This window comes from Vicugna pacos, chromosome 9, assembly GCF_048564905.1.
Source record: "Vicugna pacos chromosome 9, VicPac4, whole genome shotgun sequence".
NCBI classification, from domain to species: domain Eukaryota; kingdom Metazoa; phylum Chordata; class Mammalia; order Artiodactyla; family Camelidae; genus Vicugna; species Vicugna pacos.
The window spans coordinates 56,581,933-56,605,628 of record NC_132995.1 but is presented as its reverse complement, the minus strand read 5'-3'; the positions used below and the strand labels follow the sequence as shown (position 1 = coordinate 56,605,628).

The 23,696-nt window shown below is 49.3% G+C and overlaps 1 protein-coding gene and 1 long non-coding RNA gene across 3 annotated transcripts; one reads left to right on the top strand and one right to left on the bottom strand.

The window, feature by feature from the left end:
- Window positions 1-322: 322 nt before the first annotated feature.
- On the bottom strand, window positions 323-1,680 carry LOC140698508 (uncharacterized). The gene is made up of 2 exons (XR_012076316.1): window positions 914-1,680; window positions 323-520 (listed from the first exon to the last, which is right to left on the bottom strand). It is a non-coding gene; the product is annotated as an uncharacterized lncRNA (long non-coding RNA).
- A 147-nt stretch (window positions 1,681-1,827) lies between these two features.
- Window positions 1,828-23,447, top strand: TENT5C (terminal nucleotidyltransferase 5C). Of its 2 annotated transcripts, none has more exons than XM_015249428.3 (2): window positions 1,828-1,975; window positions 17,952-23,447. In XM_015249428.3, the coding sequence occupies exon 2, from the start codon at window positions 17,976-17,978 to the stop codon at window positions 19,149-19,151; it is 1,176 nt and encodes a 391-aa protein (XP_015104914.2). In that variant the 5' UTR covers window positions 1,828-1,975; window positions 17,952-17,975; the 3' UTR covers window positions 19,152-23,447. The 2 variants fall into 2 exon arrangements, with proteins under 2 accessions (XP_015104914.2, XP_072824018.1); XM_072967917.1 differs by lacking the exon at window positions 1,828-1,975 and adding an exon at window positions 12,338-12,687.
- The last annotated feature ends 249 nt before the right edge of the window (window positions 23,448-23,696 follow it).

Here is a 23,696-nt window from a genome sequence, read left to right as displayed (position 1 = left end):
AGCTGGGCTGTGGTGATCATTTCACAGTATATATGCATATAAAAATAACAAGGAGTACACTTTAAATATGTACAATTTGTATTTGTCAAGGATACCTCACTAAAGCTAGGGGAGGAACAAGATTGTTTGTAGCAACTTCATTCATGACAGGTCAAAACCTGATGCAACCCAAACATCCACTGGTGGAATGAATACATAAATTATTGAATATTTACATAATGAAACAATACACAGCAATGGGAAAGAATGAACCATTGTTACATGCAACAACATGGATCACATCATAGACACACTGTTGAGTGAAGGAAACCAGATACAAAAGTACACACACTATGTAATTCATCCACATCCAGTTCAAACGTTAGTAAAACTAACGTATGGTGACAGAGGTCAGAAGAGTGGTTACTTGTGGCCACTGAATGGGAAGAGGCATGGGGAAGCTGGAGATGTTCTCTGCCTCGATCTGGGTGGCAGTTACATGTAGAAATGCATTGTTCTGTACACTTTACAGAATTTATACCTCAAAAACAAAAAGTTAAAAAAGATAAGGTCATATATCCTAATTTCATGTCCAACAATAGAGTCACTGTGCCTTTCCTACAAGCATTCATACTGATATCCCATCTCATTAATGTTCCAGGGGACCTCCCCCTCCCCAGGAAAGGCATATATTTGAGAGCTCTATCCTGGCAGACACTGAGAGCCAGACTTATTTCAGGCAGGGATGGAAGGGGCCAGGTAGAGAAACACTGCTTCTAGGAAGTAATCTTTTCCCCCACCACCGAGCTAAGATTAGTACAAGCCCAAAAACGTTTGATAAATAACAGCTACTACTTGATATAAATAACATTTAGCACACACTTTATATCAGGCACTGCACTTCTATCTTTCCATTTCCTTATTTAATACTTACATAACCCTACAAAGCTGTTCCATTTTTAGCCCCATCATACAGGTGAGGAAAAGGAGATATATGGAGGGTTGGTTAAGTTACTTGCCCAAGATCTTACAGATAGTTAGGTGGTGAATGGAGATCCCAACCCAAGTTAATCTGAATTTAGAACCTGGACCCGAAACCACTCGCTGCGGAGTGACTGGATGGTGTCCAAGCCCCGCTTGCATGTTATATAACATACACGACTGAGCCCTGGGACATTGCGAGTCGCGCTGAAGCTGCCGCGACGAATTCCTCCAGACCCTTAGTCCCACTAACTGCACACAGGTGGTAACCGCGCCAGAGAACCAACTGTGCCGGCCTTTCCCCAATGACTTCCAGCCAATTTGCTTGGGGAATCAGGAAGGTTCGCCCGGCTCAGAAACCACAATTTTTTTTTCCAACTTCAAAACACACGTTGGAGGTAGGCGTGGGGGTTTCACTCCCTAGTCCCAGAGAGAGAACCAACGCGAAAATCCCCAGAAGAAGCAAAAGAAAAACAAGCCTGCGAGAGAGCGGAGTAGAGATGAGAAAAACTTGTGGTGGGGAAGTTTTGTGATCGGAGTAGCAGAAAAGAGCGCAGTGGAAAGTGGAAAGAAAGGGAGTCCCTGAAGCTACGAAGTTAAGGGGGCGTCGACGCAACCCCTCTCTATTGCGCCTGCGCAGTGCTACCTCCTTGGGCACCCCGGCCCCTTCCCGCCGCCGAAGATTTACTCGTCTCTCGGCAACCATTCACCCGAGGAGCCAATCAGAGGGCACCGTTCGCCCTGCCCTTGCCGTCAGCGCCCAGGCGGAAGGATCCCGTGGGCGCCGGCTCCTCCCCGCTCCGCCCCTCGCTCCCTCGGGAGGGCTGGCTCAAGGGCGGGGGTGGGGGCGGTGGGGGCGGGCGGGGGCGTGGTCAGGCCGTATAAGAACGGAGGGGGCGGCGGCAGGACGGCTCACTCGGTACCGCTGTCTGGGGGCTGTAGTGACCGCGCCGCTCCTGCCGGGGGCTGCCCACGCCAAGGACCTGCCTCTGTGGTCTCCTCCCCCGCCTCCCAGGTGAGTGCAAGGCCCACTCCTCCAAAGGTGCGAGGATGCGGTGGTTCCAGAGAGCCGCGCACTCTGCCCTCGGGGGTCTGCCCCTGTCGAGCGGAGCTCAAGTTTTCACCGTGCCCGGTGGGAGCCCGGGGGGCGGAGGGGAGGTGCGGACAGGTGCCGGGCCCCGTGCTCCCTTCCCCTCCAGCTCCCGCGACGACACCTCCCCCTACGAAGCCCGCCCCCGAGGGCCCGGCGAATCGCTCCGAGGGGGAGCTACAACTTTCCAGAGACTTCGGCCGGGGCTGGCAAACTCCAGCGAGTTCCTGCTCTGCGCGTCCCGCAGGCTGCGCGCCGTCCGGGCGCGGGCCGGGCGGCCGAAGAGTGTGTGTTGGGGGCCTTCAGCTCCTCCCCGGGGTAGGACGGCGTCCGCACCACCCCTGCCTTGCTTGAGGTCTCTCGGGCTCGCCCCGGTGCTCCCGCGGGCGTGCACGCCGCGGCCCGCTGGACCGGCGCGAATTCGAATGCAGCGGTTTCTGAAGGCGCAGTTAGAGACTCCGCGGTCAGGGGCCGCATCCGGCTGAGGAGGGAGGGGCGCTTCCCAGGCTCGGTGCCAGGACCGGGGTTTCAAGGAGAGGGCGGAGATCCCTACCTTTTCCTGGACTCGCGCTAGACTGGGGTCTCCGTGGGCAGCAAAGTGATCCAAGCGAGTGACTCGTGCGCTGCTCTTCTCTCGGAAACTTCTCGGGAATACTGCGTCTGTGACCTGGGTCCTCCCCTTTTAGGAATGAAACTTGCTTAGCCTGTAGACTGAAAGCCGCGGCCGTCAGTTGACTTGGTTCGCGGGGCCGCGGGCGGCTTGGAGGCACAGCTGCCCCGGGAGGTGTCACAGTCCGGATCGCGAAGGTGGGAGGGAGTCGGAGGAGGGAGATGGACCTCGCGAGTACAGGTTGGTAGCCTGTACACCGAAATGCAGAACGCTTGCCTGCGGGAGAAAACAGCCCGGCGCTACCTCGAAGTGAGGGAAGACTTCCGGGGAAATGCCTGGCGAGTTTCTCTGGAAAACGCGAGTTGACCCATGCTCACTAGAACCGACTGCTAGGGCTGGATGCCGCGGAAGGGATCAGCTCACTCCCCTTGCCCTCTCTTTTTTATCTGGAGGAAGGCTTCTGCAAGGCAGACTAAATCCTTGTATTAAGCAGGGACCTGCTGCCTTTTTAAAGGTTTGTTTGTTGTGGAGTTACAACATGCAGCTGCACTTTTACAGTAAGCGTTTATAAAGACTGTGAAATCGTTTATATTGTGGCAGTTGGTATTCAGGACATTTGGTAGGTGAGTTGGGAACCAGAACCTACCCAGGAAATAAAGTTAAGATTATTAAATCCTCCTGAAGTAGACTCCTGGCGCGGCCCAGCTGCCCTGCAGGGGGGACGTGAGTGGCCATTGTTGGCTACACTAACCTTTCAGCGTGAGTAACTTGGCAAGGAAGTGAACCAGGCAGCAAGCCAGGCAGCCAGCCAGGCAGCCGTCAGGGTGGCAGGAGCTCTACCTACCAAGAATTGTGCTGTGTCTCAAGCCCCTGGAGGTGTTACGGGGGGAGTGAGACCTGCTCCGGGGACCCTGCCATGGAAGGGGCTGGAGCAGGGACTGGAGAATGCTGACTCTTCGTTTTCAGGGAAGCATCTGAGCTGGACCAGCAGGGGTTCTGCCCTTTGACATTTTTGTTTGTGAAGATGGGAAGCTTAGTGTCTCTGGAGTGAAGCGTTTACTTGAGATAACTGAAACCTTGTGTCTGAAGGCATACCCGTGTCTTCAGTTTAGTCTCACTAAGGCGTTTTTAGAAAGAAGGTTTTGGTATATTGTATGTAATTGTTCAGGTAGTTTTTAGAAAGAAGATTTTGGCGTATTGCATATAATTGTTCAGGTAAAAGATAAAAAATAATTTTTTTCTCTGCCAGGAGGCCTCTAAATTGTTACCCAACAAAGGTCCCTAATTTCATGTTAGCATGTGCCCACAGAGCAAACAGCTACACTCTGAGTTTCTTCCACAATACCTACCTTGTATCCAGAGATTGTTAGGGTGACACTGAAGGAAAGGATTTGGTTCTTGGCCTTTTTGTCAGAATGAAGGTGATTTGGTTGAGCACCCCTGGCACTCGCTACTTACTGGCCTCAGCTCTAGTTTGATTGCAAGTAGCCCCTGAAATCCCATCCTGTGTTGCAGAAGCTCTCCCCTACCCCTGTCGCATCTCCCAATATTTGCGCCCCACTGAGCACACATTCCCCAGCGTTCAAGGCCGGGCCAGATTGTGCACATTGTGCAAGGCCCATCAGAGAACAGAGGAGTCCTCACACTTCTGAGAGGCCAAGGAACTGCCCGGCAGTAAAGATAACTTAGAGTGGACTGCAGTGCTCTTGTTCTCCCAGGGCCAGAAACTGGGCACGTGTGATACAAAATTAGGAAAATGAGCAATTGGAAAAAATAAACATCAAGTGAGCAGTACCCTGTCTTCATTTTCATCTCTGATATGTTGTGTGCATGGGGTCAGTCATGAAAGAACTAAAGAATGACAAGCCAAGGGCTCTGATTGGGTAAGAGCTTTGTGTGTGTGTGTGTGTGTGTGTGTGTGTGTGTGTGTGTGTGTGTGTGTTACTGAGAAAACTTCATCTCGTGGTTGCCTGGGACTGATTTCCTGAGTTAAGTGTTGGGTTTCTCAGTCTCATACTGGACTCTGGGCTGTATCTGTTGTTTTGTTGTTATGGGTGGGGGACGGGGATTAAGGGGAAGCAGTGCAGAGTCAGAGGGGTTACTTGGTATAAAGCATTAGTCTGGTTAGATAAGGTCCATTGCCTTTTTTGTGCTGTCACTGAGGTAAACAAGGCAATATAGACAAATGCTTTCTGCCTTCTTGGTGTTTTGACTGTAGCATGTTCAGTACATTGGCATAAGCAGTATTGTGATGAAGCAGACATCTCTGTCTTCAAAGAGATGTTCATGTATTTTAAAGCCACTTGGGTACAGCGGTGGTGCTTATCTGTTGTGATGCTGCCAGGACTTCTGGTCTCACACTTTTTTATCCTTTCACTCCATGCATTCATAAGGAAGCTTATATTTGGAGTTTAAATGGTTTAGGGGAAGCATCTTTGTATAACCCAACTGTGTGAGGAAGCCTTACGAATTGTTTAAAATTAATAGATTTGTACAACTGGGCCCTATAGCCTGTTCTCGAACTGTTTCCAGAACTTCTTGAAACAATAGGACAAAACTAATGTGAAGAAATAATTGCTGATGTTAAGCAACTCTCAGGGTAGGGTGTTTTTTAGTCTCAGAGCCTTTTGGAGTCTCGGTCACCCAACTGCGTAAAGTGTTTATTTCTTGGATAACAGTGACTGAGTCCGTGAGTGGTTAAATGCTTCCTCGGCAGTGGTTTGTGCCAGGTGCCGAGGAGGCCAAGGGGATGGGATGCGGAAAGGCTTGTGGAGACGCTCTGGATGCAAGTGGAGCCGGGTCGGCCTCAGGACATCCTGGAGGCATGCGGGGTTTGCCAGCTGGTCGTAACTGCTGGCATGTGAGCCCAGGAAGGCAGGGGTCTGTGCTTAGGGCCTGGTGCCCAGAGCCGCCCGGGGCACAGGAGGTGCTCCTGATAATTGGCTCCAGGGCTTTGCTGGCCCTCGCCTGCCATTCCTCTAGGAGGGGGAAGTGCACATGAGGAGATGGCGGCCTAGTGGGCCCCGGGGGCTGGAGCCGGTTTTTGGATCAAAAGTGGGAAGCCCCAAAGGCTGGGTGGCTTCTGGGCCTTTTTTAAAACGGAGGCCTCTGGGGTGTAGGTTTGGAGCCAGAGGGGCAATGCGGACCCATTGGGCGACAGCTGGAAGTCCTCAGGGTGACCTCCAGACCCTCCCTCCCAGCTCATCCCACCCTGCCTTCCACCCCAGCACCAGCCTCACACAGCGCACTCAGCCTTTCTCTCTCCCCATTCACTCCTGCCAGTTCTGCTGAGTCTTCCTCTTTTTAGCGTTTTGTTTCCCATCGCCATCGCTGACCTGGTTTCAGGCTGCAGACAGCAGCTCATCGGAGCTGGATGCGGAGTGGAGCACCTCCCCTGCCCTGGCCAGTTCTCCATCCTGCCCCTCCAGCACACCTTAAGAGCTCAAGGACCTGCCCCCCTCGGAAGATGCACTCCTTTTGGGGACCTGAACCTTTCTGCCTTCTCTTCATTTTAGACCTCCCTTCCTAACTGCCCTCCCTCGCCTCCCAGATGCACAAATACTTGAACAAGTGAACACTTATCTCTCCTCACCAAACTGTGTTTCGATCCAGCTTTGAACCCTTCTCAAAGGCTTCTGATCTTATCCATCTGGGGACCCCCTTATCCTATACCTCTTCTCATCAGTACTGCTTTGCACTCCTGCCTTGTCCCTTATTTTCTAGTTTTTAAAAACATCTTGCGTTTGATGAGCACAGAAACATCCGTATCTGTCTCTATATTCACTTCCTGTAAACACATTCTGAGAAAAGTACCCATGAATCTTGAACTGCTCCCACCCTCTCGTGTTACCATAAGCTTCTCTCACCTTGTGCAGAGCTTACTGGGATGGGAGAAGGGGTAATCCTCCACCTCGCCTGGCTGCCTGCTCCTTACCCCCAAACACACCCGGTTTGTCCCTGTCCTGTGCCTGTGATGATTGAAGAAGTGTGGGCATTAGGACACTGCAGCTGGCCGGCTGTGCGCACACTCAGCCCGTCCCGGGAAGAGTGCTGGTCCCAGAGCAGAGATGAAGTGGGCACTCACTGAGCACCTGCTGTGTGTTCAGGTGCCAGCCTTCGGTTGTTGGGTGGGGCACCAACACTGCTTCTGTCTCCCATGCCCAGGCCCTTTGTGGTCTTGACACTTGTCTCCTCCCAACCTCTGAGGCTGCTTTAGTTGTCAGGACACCTGGGTTCTGGTCCTGGACGCACCTCTGCCTCTTCCATTTCTTCATGGTAATGACAACAATAGGCCAGTGCTGTCCAATAGAAATATGAGTCATAATTCAGTTTCTAGTATTCACATTGAAAAGTAAAAAATAAACAGGTGAAAATAATTTTATTTAACCCATATCAAATATTATAATTTTAACCTGTAATCAATAGAAAAACATTACTGAGTTATTTTACTTCTTCTCTACATATGGAGTCCTTAAAATCCAGTTTGCATCTTCCAATCATCCATGGCACATCTCAGTCTGGACTTGCCCATTTCAAGGGCTCAACAACTTGTGGGAACAGTATGGGGTGGTGCTGGTCTAGCCCATCTGCAAAAATGTTTCACTCTCCAATCCTGATTCTCCTGGTGTGGGAGACCACAGTTAACACGGAAGTTTTGGACAGAGAGTGTGAACTAGGATCTAAGCTCTGCAGTAGTAGAGATCTTGTTCTCTGCTGTTGCAGAACTTGGTCTCTTGCTGGATGGTTCCTCAGCTCCTCGAAGGATGCTCGGAACATTGTAGACACTCAGGTATCTGAAAGAACGAAAAGAAGTTCAGTCACTGGGGCCAGCTTGCTGCTAATCATTCACCATGTGAGTCAGACCTGACACTACAACACAGGATGTTTGAGTCCTAGTCCAGCTCATTCTTTTGTTTTTCTGTAGTTCTTAGAGAATAATCATAAGGTAATAGGATTTCCAAGAACTGCAGATAAAATCTTCTGAGACTGGCAGGGGACCAGAACTCCAACAATTTATCAACAAATAAAATTTATCAATAATTAAAGTTTGAAAATGCCAGAGGAAATAACTTTCAAGTAAAAGATGTGTGTGAGAAGCCTGATGGCAACAGCACGTGACTCGGTAAATGCTACTTTAGTGATGATCATCCCAGTGCACCGTATGCGTGGCTTGTCTGGCTCCGGCAGGTAGGGACACCAAAGACAAGGTGAGTTGGCCACCGCAGGTGTGGTTAGTACAGAAGTAGGTACCATCCCATGGTCTCACTCCTTCCCTTTAATCCCACTGCTGACCCTCCGTCCTCTGCCCTCCCACCCAAGTTTCTGTTTTTAGTAGTATTTGTGCTGTTGTCAGAGGAACCATTGAGCCTGGTGATGTTCACTCAGGCTGCTGCCTTGCTCAGTACCTGCAGGTCAGGTATCTGCTATGTGACAGTTAACTCTGCAGGAAAAGAGCTATGCAAAACTGAAACTGTATGCGTAACTAGCATCCTCACTGAAATGGAGGCAGCTCATGCTTACGTGTCGGCGAAGGAAGTGTGTGCATGTCCAGGGGAGGAGGAGAGGTGCTGCATCTGAGCAACTAAGAGTTGCTTGTCCCTTTCCTGATGAGGCCCAGGGATGCTGCTGGTGACGAGATGAGCTTTTAGCTGACTGAGGTCCTCATTTTGGACAGCTGACAACTATTGAAAGCTCTAAACTGGAGAGTTAATTGGTAAGGTAGCTCGTGGATGCAACCCTTGATAAAAAAAAAACCCTTAAACCCCGTGGATTGTGTGTAAACTTGTTCGTCCTTACAACAAAGCCTCCTAGGAATCGTCCTGTTTTTCTCGGCCTGGTCAGCCTGTAGGGCCGGCCCTGGGGATCTCTTTAAATGAGTTCAGACCAGTCACATCTCTGATTTAGAAAGAGGCATTTGATGGGGGGAAATGAGGTACCCAGTAGCAACAAGGAATATTTCCAGTTCAAGTTGTACATGTCGCATTTAATCGTGCTGACACCTTGGAAAAATCAAGGCTCCCATACCTCGCTCCCATCCAAAGATATCTGTGTTCTGGCCTTGTTAATATTTACATTTGCAACAATTCAGGATATTCTTTTAAGCACTTGAACTTCTGTGGTGTCCCTGTTATAACATCTGGGCCAGTGTTTTGATTCTGTTTCATGCTGTTTTGCAGCCACAGCATGAGTTCTCCCTGTGTTATCTCTCCAGCCACACTTGCTCAAGCATCCTATTTTGAAAGGCGGGGAAGCACTTTAAACTGTTTGGAGTCCTCACGGGGCGGGCGGTGTCTGTGGGCGGGGCCCTGCCGCTGATAACCATGAAGACTGTATGTTGGCATCAGTGGGGAGTGAGACCTTGTGAGAAGCCCCGGGCAGCATCCCAGTTGCTGTGGGAATCGAACTAAATTTTTTGACTCTAGTAAACATCAGTGTTAAATGGCTAGGAGGATGCTGGTAACCCCGAGAAAACGGATTGAGGCCTCCGGCTGAATGAGCTCGAGCAGAGTGAGAAAAAACCACCTGCGGGGCTGGTGTCACTGGCCCAGAGACTGTTCCCTGGGCACAGCTTTGTGGTATGTGGCGCGGACTCCTTTGAACTGAGATAGTGTGTTTGTGGGTGTTTGGGCAACTGTAAACACAACTTTTGGGGAAATGTTAACAATATATTTTAGTGTTCTTTTAATAAACAAGGCTTTATTTTATCTGGTTCTGTTGCTTTGGGTTGCCTACTAGTCTAAACTCTTAAATCCGTGTACGTTAAACCCAGGTGTGCATCTTGGTTATCTGTAACCTTGCAGTGTGTTTGGGGGCAGTGGAGGAGTCTGCTCCTCCTCCAGAATGTGGCCTCCTCCCAGGTGGGCCTGGGGCCCCACTGAGGGGCTGGCAGCTGGCGGACGGAAGACTGGCTCAGGCTGCCCCCTGGACCTAGATAACTCCGGCCCTCACCCCCCTAGGAATTCAAGGAGTAAGGGAGGATGTCTCTGCAGAAGGCTGAATCCGTGTTGACCCTGCTTTTTCTCCTTTCTGACTACTAATCTGTTTCTGCGTGTATCAAGTCTGCGGTCATTCCAAGCGCTTGGCGCGCTCTCGAGGACGAAAGAATCTCAAGGTTCAGACCACAAGCAAGTGGGAAAAGGGACAGGTGTCCAGTCTCAGGTTCCACGTGCATGTGTCGGTCAGGCTGTTCCAGGCTGTTTCTGTTTTCAGGTCTGTTCCAGCTCTCCTTCCTGTGCCAGCCCTTGGGATCCTAACCACTTCTTGCAAACTTACCTTCCTTCCCTCTGCAGCTCCAGTTGGGTTGTCTGTTTCTTAGATCTGATAAAAGTGCCCTCTTGTCTGCAGGGGTGTCCTGTTCCGTTGGCTTCGTCAGCAGATTCACACTCCTGATCTTCCAGCCACCAGCGCGAATCCCAGCAGCCGTTCCTTTAGCCCGTGAGCAGGGCACGTGCCTTGGTTGCAGACCCAGATCAGGGCCAGCCCATTCTTAAACGTTCCCTCCTGTACCATTATTTTTTCCTCCTAATGCTTGTCTGCTCGTCTAGCAAGCTGACCATCCCAGCTCCTCCACTCTGGCTTCTCTCTGCCTTCCCGACTTGCCTTCTCTGAAACCACCGCTGCCCAGAGCTCCATCACGAGTGAGGACCCTGGCTTTCCTCTCTCAGCCCTTGTTCCTTTACAACAAGCATCCGCATAAGTGTTAGCGTGTCTGTGCTGAATCACGTGCAATTCTGGTGGTTCCCACCAGGCTGGATACACCCCCACATCCATGATGGTTTTGTTGGCTGGTGGGGGGGTGGTGACAGTTTCTGTCCCATCAGTTGTAGATACTTTAGTTCCAGCTGCTTCTGCTTTGCTTTCGGCACTTGCCCTCTGGCCTTACTCCACACAGGGGGCCTTCGCACATCTAGCTGACTTCTTTCCCGCCATCTCAGAACAAACCTTCATACCTTTCTTCTCTTTTTCTCTCCTCTTACTGCCGTCTCCTTCCTACAACTCCTGAGCACCCAGTTTACCTTCGAAGCCCTGCCACCACCCCAGCACATGCATGCGGGCTGTCCACCTCTTAGGAAGCCTCCTGAGGCCCATTTCTGCCACTTACAGCAGCGCATCCTTGGACCGTTAATAAAGCACGTATCCCCTTTGCTCCCCAGTTTCCCTGCCCATGAAGTAGGGACGATAGTCATCGGGATCGGGTGAGTCAGTCCCGGTGAAGCCCTTGCAGCACTGTCTCGCTGCTTTGTGGGATGCAGTCACATAGTTTGGTGGCTCATGTTCGGGCGCCTGGCCAAACATCTAGTCACATTTGGCGTCCCCTGGCTGTGACCAGCTCTACGTGAAGAGCCCCTGGAGGGCTCTGCACTTGTCAGTGCCTGCCAGAGCTTCCGAGGAAGTGGTAAATGAACCCCAGTGGCACAAGGCTGTGGGCGAGGATAGTAAAGTGCTTGTGTTGTGACACAGCCGGTGTGCGTGCCTCCCCTTGGACAGCTGGGGTTCCCACACTGTGGCCAGTGAGCGGCCTTCTCGGTGCCTCTCTGAAGGGCCCCTCTATGCTCCGAACACGGACCCGTACCTTTGCTCGCCTGGAGTCTGCACTCAAGCAGGCGTAAAGGGTGCTTGACTCAAGCGTTGCTGCCTTTGGCATGTGTGCATGTGTGGTGGGGACAAGGGGCGATGGGAAGATAAGGTGTCATAGTCACGTAGTGAGCAGAGTGTAGCTTTCTCCTTTTTTTTCGGATAAGACCAATAAAATTTGCTGTTTTAGAAAGGGTCACTTTGTTAGCAGCAAGACCTGGCCATCCCCGTGTACACGTGGGTTTGTGGCGTGAGCTTACTGCCCTCTCCCCACCTCTCGCCTGCCAGTGGCAGAACTTGACCTTGGTGGAGGTTGTGGCCAGTTCCAGGAGTCAGAACTGTTAGCTCCGGAGTCTGGGGTCAGTTCACTTCATCTTTTCTGATCTTAGTCGTTGTGAAAAGGGGACAATTGTCGCTTCCTCGGGTGCTTGTGAGGATAAATAGGAATGGACATGAAGTGGCTTGTACCGAGAACCCTTCCATTGGCTGGTACACACTCTATGCCTTCATTTTACAGGAAAAAAAGAGAAAGAAATAGGCCCAGAGTTGTCATTTCCACTCACTCAGCTGGATGAGGGAAGAGGCGGGAGAGGGTATTATGACACGTGTTGCCCTCTGCTTTCACTTCTGCCTAAATTCTCTAGGCCTTTATACGCAGTAAAGTAGTTTCTTCCTGCTTAAAAGGTCCTCTGTTGTCCACGGAGGACAAGAGTTTTTGTGGAAGATGCCAGCCACGGGGCCATGGGATCCCCCCTAGCCAGGAGCTGGGGACAGAAGGGGTCTTTGTTCCACAGACACACTCCCTTGGAGTCTGTCACCAGGCTTGGCCCACTGCCCATGGCTGGGTCTCCACGCTGAGCTGGGAAGTGTCACTGGGAGGATCCAGGCCGTGGGGTAGCATCCAGCTATCAGTGAGAGGGAATTTTGTCATCAAAGGAGCGCCGGAATGTGTTTGGGTTTCTTTTGTGTTCTTAAGCCCACAGCAGGGTCAGAGGACGAGGGTGTCGCTCAGTTGTCTGTGGACTGGATGGAGGGCTGCCACGGCTGAGAGTGCCTCATTTGACCACAGCGTTCCCCTGAAGCCTTCTGGAGCTTGCACGTTCAACATCGCAGACCTAGGCTGAAGTATATGCTGCCTTCAGCTTCGTGGATGTGCGTGTCCACATGTGCCAGGGCTCTCTGGGCAGGGTCTGCGTCTTAGTGCCAGGCACAAACAAGGCTCCGTGTTGCCTCAACTGAGCGCTGGGCCATAAGGCCGGGAAGTGCTACAGACGCTCTTATTGTCCGTCTGCCAGGCCTGCTTGCCCGCCTCGAATCCCGCATGCTTTCACCGCCTCTGCCCCTCTTGTTTCTGGGGTCTAAGTAAGCTAGGAAGCAGGACTCTTTTTCCATGAGGGCTCAAAGTGGTTTTCAGATCAACCTGCCTTGAGTGTCCAGGCAGCGGGAAACAAAGGTAAGTTAGATATCAGCTTGTCCTTGGGGAGCTCGGTTTAGTCTTTGGGCTCAGTTTGTCTATCCCTCTCACCTTTTGCTGTCATCTCTGCAAACCTGTTTTCCAGGAATATGTGTATTTTATCCTGCTGCTGCAGCCAGATGATAAAAGGGAATTCAGGGGCACCCGGAGGTGCCGTTCATCACGAGCCAAACTTTTTAGAAGACTACGTAGCTTAAGCTGAGTAGGTGGTTGGTCATCCTCACTGGTGAAAAGGTGCCTGAATTTTCAAATCAGTGAGGAGTCACGGTTCCTACCTTTCCCAGTTTCTCCTGTGCGGAATAACAGTGAATCTGCTTCTCTGGTAATGAAAGGAAATCAAACACTTTGAATTTACCAGGCTTCAGATGAATTTTTTTTCCTGGTTACCATTTTATTAATTCTGCTGGTTAGAATTTTCCTGTCATGATTTGAGAGTGTGTGTTTCACGTGGTTCTTTTATATGGGGATTATATCAATGTTGATCTCAAGTGGTTAATTAAAACTGTTACACTGTGCTCTGGTGTGTTATCCAAGCACTAAGGGCCTATGACTTGGATTTATTCTAGTAATAAATGTATTCTAGTGTTGGTCTAAGTAACTTAAAAATGTGCTTTTGATACTTGAAATTGTTTGGATGGGTAGGGGGCGGGGAAGAAAACAAAAGATTGCTTTCTAACAGGCTTCAGTAACTTACTTTGGGCTCTTCGGGGGGCTAGACGCCAAATGTGAAATCAGCCTACATCTGAGCCTTCAGTAGCCTGGACTCCTCTATGTCTAAATCACCGTAAATTGAGAGAATTAATAGCTACCCATGGGCTCGGCATCTGTGTATCCCGCGCTGTGCTTTTATGTAGACTGCTTTTTTCTGACAGTTGACGCCACTATTCATACATGTGTCAGGAGTTGCTGGCGTGGAAGAGGCCAACCACGGGCATCTTAGGTTCCTGAAAAAGTGTTTATTGCATTTATTAAGGTTCTTACAACTGTAGACAATAATCAGCAACATCATGGGGAAAGCTGTACCATGTCTGAAATGAGAAATAGCGAATCTTGTAAAACTACAGAAAACATTTTTGGATACCAAACATAAAATGGTGCTAGATGAGATGGCTTATCCATTAGTTTCAAAGTTTGGGTTTGTTGGGTTTTTTTTTTTTTTTTTTGGATAAACAATGGACATCTTCTTTTAAATAACACGTAAGTAGAAAATTGGCTAAAAGCTCTTCTGGAGAAAAACTGTTCCTCTTCCCCTGCTGATCTGGGGATCAGCTTTTAAGGCTTGGAAGGGAAGCCTCCAAGTGTACTTGATTTTGGCACCTGAACATGGGGACGTGGGGACGGCTAGGAGGAAAGGCATCGAAGGAATTAAACAAGGTAGCAGGTTAGATGGCTTGTAGGGGACAGACTTTGGAACATGGCTCAAAGGATTTTTTTTTTCAGGTAATGCATGTGTAGGTCCCAAATTCAAAAGAGAGAAAGTAAGTCTCCTTTGTTACCCTCTCCCAGCCTAGCAGTCGCATTTGGTGTAGTCGGAACCACTAGCGTCTCCTTCCAGGGACTTCTGATTGTATGACAAGCGCAGACTTACGCTTTCTGCACAGTTTCACACTTTTCTGTTAATAGACCTTGATGAGCACTTCATATTCATACAGAGAGAGCTGCCACCTTTCTTTTGGACACCTGCGTGCATTTGTATACTGTTGTGTACCTGTGAGTCATTTAACCTTCTTTACTGATGATTATTTGTAGCTTTATTATGCTTCAGTGAATATCCTTGTGTGTATTTGCAAATGTACCCATAGAATAAAATCCAAAGTAGACTTCGTGGAAGTTGAATTGCTTTGCCAAAGAGTGTGTCCTCTTAAAATTGAGAATCCCACGTCGTTCTTCAAAGAGAACCCAGGGACAGTGCACTAAAAGTGTCTGCTTCTCGGTCTTTGCCAATCTGATGGGTAAAAATGACACATCATAGTCTAAATTTGCCCATCCTTTAAGGTAAGGCTGACTATGTTACAGGTCTGAGCCACTGTTCGTGTCCTCTACCCCATCTTATGTTGGGACTCTGTGGTTCTGATCTGCAGGAGCTCCTTATTCATTAAGGAAATTAGTACTTGGTCTAATGTTACAAATATTTTCCTAGTTTTGTCTTCTCACTTCTTTTTGGTGTTTTCACCATGTAGATATTTTTATATAGGCAAATATATCAATTTTTTTCTGACTTTTAGGTTTTATGTGATTTAGAAAGGACTGCCGAGCCTGTGTAAGTGTACATAAGTTTCGTGGGTTTTTTTCTGGTGCTCTTAGGGTTTCATCCTTTACACTTAAGTCTTTGATTCTTCCATCTAGGTCTTAGATCGGCACCAGCTCAGGAGCCATCTTTGCGTATTTTTTAAATCTAGATAATTATCCAGATGTCTCAAAACTTTCCCTTTACTATTTTGAAATGCCTCCTTTATTGTATACTAAATCTCCTTATGTATTAGATTTTATTTCTGGATTTAAAAGTTTCTGTTTCACCAGCTTGTCTTTTTGTGCAGTGGCACGCTGTTTCCATCACTGTGGCTTCATAATATCTCTTACCAGCCTATTGTATGTCCTATTCTTCGTAACTCTCCTGGCTATTCCTGCCCCCTCCTCCCATATAAACCTTACCAATTTTCAGTCTAAAATAGATTCTCACTTTGAATCTACTACAAGTTCAGGGATTTTAAAACATATAAAAATTTTCAGGCATAAGTGCACCCCCCCATCCCACTCCCTGCCCCCCAACCCCTCCCCCCTGAAGAAGCGATCACTTTCATCAGATTCTCCCCAGTCCCAGATGTCCCTCTTCTAATGTTAAGAACCACTGTTCTAGAGGTAGGAGTAGTCCTGGCTTTAACTCTACATGGCTTTCTTTTTTTTTCAAACAAGTCCTTAAAAAAATGGCATGAGTCAAAAGTGATTCCTACAACTATTCTCCTCTACAACATTATTGAGTTTCTTCCTGGAGATTTTCTTAAAATTAATTGTTCCTTCTATTCCAAGTACTGATTGAACAGCATCTCTCCTGTTGCTGTGACTTCTTTTGCCCGTATCATCCGCACAAGCCTTGGAAGCACACTAATAGGTGATCCACAGGGTGTAAAGCAAGTTGCATTCTTATGGGTAGGTCAGCATGCCTGACAGAAACCCATGCCACCAAATCACAGTTTGGCCGTGTCTCAAAACAAAGCTGGAGTCATACCTTTCTGCGATCGCTTGAACTTGCGTGCTGCCCTAGATAATGGGTACAAGTGTACTGCATGCTCGTCGTAAAAGGGGCCACAAAGAACTGAGTGTGCATAGAACGCATTAAAAAAGAGAACTCTGCTGTTTCAGAGCTGACTTGAAGCCAAAGGCCAGCCACAGTAAACATGCAGCATTTCATCACCAATTTTGCTTGGTCTCCTTAACGCAGAAGTGCTTTGGTAGGATAATCTAGATGGCCTAGGGCCTCCTAACGCTGTCCAAACAGGTTTTCAGGGAAACTTTTATCTTCCCCTTGGCGAGTATTCTTCAGGCAGGAGCAGAAGCCTGCCCATCCCCCATCGGTCTTCCTGGAGCCTGCTTGGATCATGTGATCAACCTTCCTGCTGCCCGGCCAAGCAGATTCTGTCCCTTAACCTACAGGGAGCCTGTGATCCGGCTAGAGGAGAGGCCCATGCTGGCCAGACTGGACAACTTGCCGGCTCTCAGCTGGGTGCTCCCTGCTGCCCCTCAGCCCCAGCCTTCCTGTCGGCCGGCATCCCCTCCCCATGTGAGCTCCTCTGTGGCCTCCCTGCTCACCCCAATCAGGGGGTGCTTCTTTCTTCTACCCTTTTGTTACATTTTCTTTCTCCTACACACTGCCTTGTATTGAGACGTCGTGTTCTCACCCTCCTCTTAATGGCCAACTCCTAGAAAGCTTGTCTCGGCATGTCCCTTGGTGCCCCAGCACAGACTGACAACTGTCCCATTGATCTGAGCCCTGTTGATGAGGTGAGGATCCCCAGCACCAGTGCAAGACTGAAAACTCAAGTTGGAACCCCAGGACAGCGCACGCTGGGTGTGCATCCAAAAGCAGCAGCTTCCAGACCCTGAGACTGCAGGTCATCGGGATGGGCCGTGTGTGTCTGGCAAGTCAGTTCTGCCGCCCCCATCACTTTTCTGCCAATTTGCGAGGAAGTCTGAGGACAGCACCTCAACCTCTCGTTTCTGCTCTGACATCTGTCTGGCTAACAGGTGACCCAAGTGGATCCACAGGCCCCTTGGCTTTCTAGCGTATCCGCTTTTGTTCTTCCGCAGTAGGATTTCTAGCGTTTCATTTTCTGAAGAGTCTAACTTAGCTAGAAATTACTTTGTAACTCTGTGGTTCTAACAGGTGAGCTGCGAGAGGCGCGCTTTGCTCCTGGTGCCGAGCGCCAGCTGCTCTCCTTGGGTGGCTTGAAGGAAACACAGTTGAAAGGTCACACCACCCCAGGGAGGTTTCCCACACCCTGTGTCAGGCCTCCGTGCCGGGCAGAGCGGTTCCCTCCGCCCCTGACCTAACCCTCTGTTACTCAGGAATCCTGTCCCTCAGACAGTTCCTTGGGCCCAGCCTGGATACCCCGGATAACAGGAGTGTTTGTTATAGGGCAGACGGCTCCCGTAAGTGAAGAGCGTATCAGTGTGCTGGATTCTAGCAGGACTAAACCGACTCTCTGTTCTCTGTGTGGTTGTAGCCTGGCGTTCAGAATCTATGTATTCACAGAGTGAAGGAGTCTTTGGTAGGTCGTGTGTTCTATGTGGGCATTATAGCCTAGGCGTAGTTACGGTGCCAAAAGCAGGAGAGGTGATTTTCCGTAGAAAACAAGGAAAATTAGCAACACCCATAGGTCCTCTGTTGAGTAACGTTGGGTTTAGGTTACTTGGCTTAATAAGTTTGTCTGCGTCCCTTCGCACACAAACTCTGCCCCCACCCTACCCCACACGGATAAAACAAAACAAACCCCACAGAAAACAAAATTGTAAAGTTGTCAGATTCAGTATAGGGTAAGTTTACGTGTATTCTCTCCTTTCTGCCTGCCGGCGCCATTTTTGCCACGTCTAACTCACTTAGCCCTCAGCAGCACCCGGCAGTAGGTGCTGTTTTCCTCTTTACAGTAAGAAAGAGGTTCAGAGAGAAACCAGCATCATCTCTGAGTCCCCGGAGCCGCTTTGCCACGTAGGAGTGAGCGCTAACTGTTTCTCCCCCTCACTTTCAGTTTCCCTGGCAAGGACACCCCGAGATGGCAGAGGAGAGCAGCAGTACCAGGGACTGCGTGTCCTTCAGTGTGCTCAACTGGGACCAGGTGAGCCGGCTGCACGAGGTCCTGACCGAGGTCGTCCCCATCCACGGACGAGGCAACTTTCCAACCTTGGAGATAACCCTGAAGGACATCGTCCAGACCGTCCGCTGCCGGCTGGAGGAGGCGGGCATTAAAGTGCAGGATGTGCGGCTGAACGGCTCAGCAGCCGGCCACGTCTTGGTCAAAGACAACGGGTTGGGTTGCAAAGACCTGGACCTCATCTTTCACGTGGCTCTTCCCACGGAGGCCGAGTTTCAGCTGGTCAGGGATGTGGTTCTGTGCTCCCTTCTGAACTTCCTGCCGGAGGGCGTGAACAAGCTCAAGATCAGCCCAGTCACCCTGAAGGAGGCTTACGTCCAGAAGCTGGTGAAGGTGTGCACGGACACAGACCGCTGGAGCCTGATCTCGCTCTCCAACAAGAATGGGAGGAACGTGGAGCTGAAGTTTGTCGACTCCATCCGGCGTCAGTTCGAGTTTAGCGTGGACTCTTTTCAGATCATCCTGGACTCGCTGCTCTTCTTCTACGACTGCTCCAGTAACCCCATCTCCGAGCACCTGCACCCCACTGTGATTGGGGAGAGCGTGTATGGGGACTTCGAGGAAGCCTTCGACCACCTGCAGAACAGACTCATCGCCACCAAGAACCCCGAGGAGATCCGGGGCGGGGGGCTGCTCAAGTACAGCAACCTCCTGGTGCGGGACTTCAGGCCCACCGACCAGGAAGAGATCAAGACCCTGGAGCGTTACATGTGCTCCAGGTTCTTCATTGATTTCCCTGACATCCTCGAACAGCAGAGGAAGCTGGAGACCTACCTTCAGAACCACTTCGCCGAAGAGGAGAGGAGCAAGTACGACTACCTCATGACCCTGCGCCGGGTGGTGAACGAGAGCACCGTGTGTCTGATGGGGCACGAACGGAGGCAGACGCTGAACCTCATCTCCCTCCTGGCCTTGCGCGTGCTGGCGGAGCAGAACATCATCCCCAACGCCACCAACGTCACCTGTTACTACCAGCCTGCTCCTTACGTCAGCGACGGCAACTTCAACAACTACTACGTTGCCCAGCCCCCAGTCACCTACAGCCAGCCGTACCCCACCTGGCTGCCCTGTAACTAACCTTGAGACCTGTGGGTTTCCACAGTGGGAATCCCACTAGGGCAAGGGCTCTCAGGTAGGGGAGCCTCCTTCTAGATGTAGGCGTTTGGCTTTTAAAGGGGAACTCAGCTCTGATTCTGCTTTTTTTTTTCCTTTGTGTACCCATTGGAATGGGTCTACAGTGTATCATGAGCCAACCCTAAAGGGACCTGTTATTTCAGTGCCACTTTGGAAAAGGTTATAGGAAGTATGGCCTACCCACATCTTTCCAAGACAGACACTAACATGGCATGTCCCAAACATCGGCACGGGGCGTTTGGGCTCTGCAGTCACTGAGGTTGGGGGGACGCTTGGGCAGTGTCTGAGAAGTCGTCAGCTGCTGGTCCTCTCGCCTGTGCCCGGGGGAGGCCGCGCAGCCCTCATGTGCAATCCCCAGCCGTTGCATGAAAGTTGTGCTGATTGTCTGTTTTCTTGTTATCAATTTCAGTCGGGCAGAAAATGGTAAACATGAGGGTGCTCTTGTGACTCAATTTTTGTTCAAAGGACTGACTTGCTTATGTTTATTCTCCGTCAGCAGAGCTGAGGATTTCTCTCATCAATAAACCAAAGCCAGTAGCTGGAGAATTGAGATCTGGTTGAAAGTGGTTTATGGTTTAGATGCTGTGCTATCACGAGGAATTGTGAGATATCGCTGAGAAAAAAAAAAAGTGACCTTTTCTTGAAATGTAACTTGAAAGCAAAATAAAATGTGCAACATAATGTTAAGTAGAATTGTGGTAGTGGTGGTGGGGTGACTGTCAATAGGAAACGTGAATGTTCAATTTTTCTTTTCTTTAACGTAAGGAATTCTTGTTGAATGACATTTCTTCCCCCTCATCAGCTCATCACTTCCGTTTTGCTCTTCCCAAGACTAAGGTTGTGAGTCTAGAGTCGTTGCAGTAACTGACATGAGGGTCTTCTCACCTTTTAATTGGAAACCCATTTTGGTCACATTCCAAGTATGACTGGCTGGTTTGAGTACTTTGGCTGATATTTTGTTTTTGTTCTCATCCCCCCCCCCAGAAAAAATAGTGGTTTCCTTTTCCAGGCTTTTTGGACAGCAGATGAATCCGGGAGTTTCAGTAGATCTGAGTGACCTGTGGAATGGTCCGCTCTTGCGGGCAGAGTTCTTTGGTTTAAGAAAATGGCTTTAGAATCTCCCCTGCTGTCCCTGTGCTCCATGTGAGGTGGCCGCCCGTCCCATCAGTCGGGCCTCATGTGGATCAGAGCCACTGAGGCACCTCCCGGCGACTACTTCCGGTGTATTTGGGAAGAAGCAAGTGAACGAAGGAGAATCTTCCTTACTCTGGTAGATTGACCATACCTGTTTGTACTCTGCACTTTAGAAGGAAAACAGTGTTACTCTCTAGTCTGAAGCAGGCTTAGGAAATGGGAGAGTTCTAGGCTACTTACTGTTGCTTTCCTGGTAGATTTATTTACGGGACTTTGTGTTTTGAAACTGTCTGTGGGCTGTCTTGGAAAACATCACTTCAGGGTTATCAAGGCATAGAACGCAATATTGCCAGCCAGCTTGGTTTCTCAAGTGATTGATCAAATCCACGCTCCAGATTTTTGCATTCTCTCGTGGCCGTAAAAATGCCAACCCTGCGTGATTGCCTGCTTCTTGCTTGAAGCAATGAAGTTGCCTTAATGCTTAGTAGAAAAGGAGTGGTTTACCTTTTTCTAAAGATTATAGTTTCAGGACTTTTTTCTAGAACGTGATGTCTAGGTCCTCTTGAAAGCAGATCGGGCGTGACTCGGTATCCGTGCTGTGGACTAGGCGAATAGAAGCCACTTCTCAGCGTAGGCAGCTCCCGTCTCCCTGGGAGCCATAGTTGTATCTAAATTCACGGCTTTGAGTCAAGGCTGGTTCTACATTGAGAGGGGCCCTGGGGTGCTTCAGGGTTAAAAAGGGCAATGAAGACTGAGCCCCAGCTTTCAAAACTACGTGGTCATCCATGACCTTAAAAACTGCCATTGTGGTCAGATGGCAACATGTTTGCACAAAAATGAGAGATCTGTTTAACCAAAGCTTTGAAATATGATGAAGCCACCAACATAAGCACTTGCTGACAGAGGTCAGTGTTGCTTCCACCAGAAGGCTCACGGATCAGGGTGAGTGACGAGGGACCAGATGCAGAGAGGATCAGAACCGCATGAATAATTAAATTCCCAGTTTGTCCTTGGAGTGCTTTCTGCTCATATTTTTTTTTTCCTATCTGGTACTAGTCCTCCTTTCAGGATGAAGGGAGGCACAGAAGTTGCTGGAAATTCCCAGCCCCCCAATGCTTTACTACCACTGCACGATGGCCATCTCAGTAAACTCTCTTCGCCTGCAGTTCGTAGTCAGCCCAGCTGTTCTGAAGTTCGAGAGTAGGCCTGTGTTCTTAGAACCATCAGGGTAAAAAGCTGCCCTCACCAAAGCTGCACTTTGAAGCACCGCCCTGGTCTAGTGGTGTCTCCACCTGCTCTCCGAGCCTCTTGTCTGCCTCAGAAGAGACCAGGTAACCTTGAATTTCAGGTGTCTGGAAATTCTAGCTGAAACCTGCCTTTCGTGCTGCTCACACAAGCACCAGGTACTCTGAGCTTGTCCTGAGTCCAGTGGTTCCTCTTCTTTGTGTGTTGAGTAATGTGAAACTTGGCAGTGGCCAAGGGCACTAAAGTTCAAGTGCAAGTTCTAGTGTAGACTTAAGCAGCCTCATTTGCTTCAGGACTCTGAGCAGTTTTCTGATGCTTTCTGCAAGGATGCAGCCTGTTACCCCAGCCTGCTTCTTGGAATCACTTTGAGCAGCTGTGAGATTGAAACAGTACCCTTTCCCGCTTGTGTTGGCAGAAGAGGATACAATACATTCCTGGCCTCAAGCTTCATCTCACCTTTAATTCTTAACCTTGGCAGTGAGACACTTTTCCTCACCCACTCACTTCAGCTCTGGAACTAAACTACATCGCTGACCCCTTCACCTCAGGGTTCCGCCGACTGGGTGTGGGAGGTGGCATGGCGCACACCGGGAGGGCCGGGCAGATGGGGAGAGGCGGGTGGGAAAGGTGCTGGGTTCCTGATCTGCGGTCACGGATGTGGTTTGGCATTTTTTTTTTTTCCTAGTTTGATTTTTCTGCACCCCCCTGGGGATTTGAGCCTCAGTGAGCTGTGTGTGAACCCATGCTCTGGGGTGACACATTAGTAGTCCATTTGCTAAAGCCCTGAACCTGCTTTTCCTTCAACTTGGCCGCTAGCATTAGCCCCTCACCTTCACGATAGGTTAGGATTTTAACTAGTACTGCTTTGTTAACTCTGGGGAATGGTGCCACTCAAAAGCAACTTCCTAACTTTAGGAAAACCTCCTTTCTAGTTAACTTTCTGGTTCTGGTGCCTTGTTTTAGGATGCAGATAGACTGAGTGCGAGCATCCTCTTCCAGAGAATAAAGGATAGTTATCCAGTTGTGAGCGGAGGCCCTGATGCTCCCCGGGGCCTTTGCTTCCCGGCTATCTGACTGGGGCTCCACACAAGGAGAACCCGTGCGTGGATTCTGTGAGGTGAAGGAACCGCCAGTTGCCAAGGGTAAATTTGAATTTTTAACCTGGCAGAGACCAAAATGTCTCAGCTGACTTTGGAACATACTCCAGCTCAGCCAATTCCATTCAGAGGACCAAGGGAGGGGTGTGTAATGAGGGGTGTATTTAGAAAGACCAACTTTTCAGGATTATTTGTGGAGACTTCCAAGGTGAGCAGGAAATAAATGCTTTTTTTGTGAGTTCCAATTCTAAATCTTGTTTACCTATCACTTAAAAAAAATAGTTTCAGTGGCTGTGAAAGAAAACGCTTGGAGTTTTGCCTGGGCTAGTGGGAGCTGGTGCAGGCTGTCATGTGTATTTGCCTAGGAAGGCGAGGAGACCGTCCGCTAAAGAGGAGGTCGTTAAATAATATGAATCTGTGGGTGTTTTAAAACTCAAGGCATCTGGTCTTTTTTGTTTAATGAATTTAAAAAAAAAAGAGCTGCTTTCAGAAAATTGAGTTTTTATCCATTAATTTCCAAATTATTATAGATGAAAATATACAAATTAGACTAAATTTGAAGCTTTTTTGTTACTCGATATTTGCATAGCCTTTGAAATACTAATTTCTTAGTGGTGCCTAGGATGTGTGAGGTTTCCTCTTTGGTGTAATGGTCCCTGACCTTCTTATGTGATGCAGGTGAAATCATTTGTCAATGCACAATGTGTTAGAACTTGATGCAATAAAGCTTTGAGTTTGAGAAATAAAGATATATTTGAAAAGATCTTGTCATTTATGCTCGTTTCTTTGTGCCTCCTCAATGGTGAACTTATTTTAGGTTTCTGGAAACATGTCGCACATGGTAAGTGGTTATCAACATTATCAGCCTTGGATGCTTGTCTGAAAGATGGTGCCTTCTCTGGGGGAAGGAATATGTGGGTACCTTGGGGGCCATAATTCCCTTAATATTTAGACTCTTCTCCAAGGTGCTGGATTGATTTAAACTGAGCTCTGTTACCGACCTCAGTCTCTC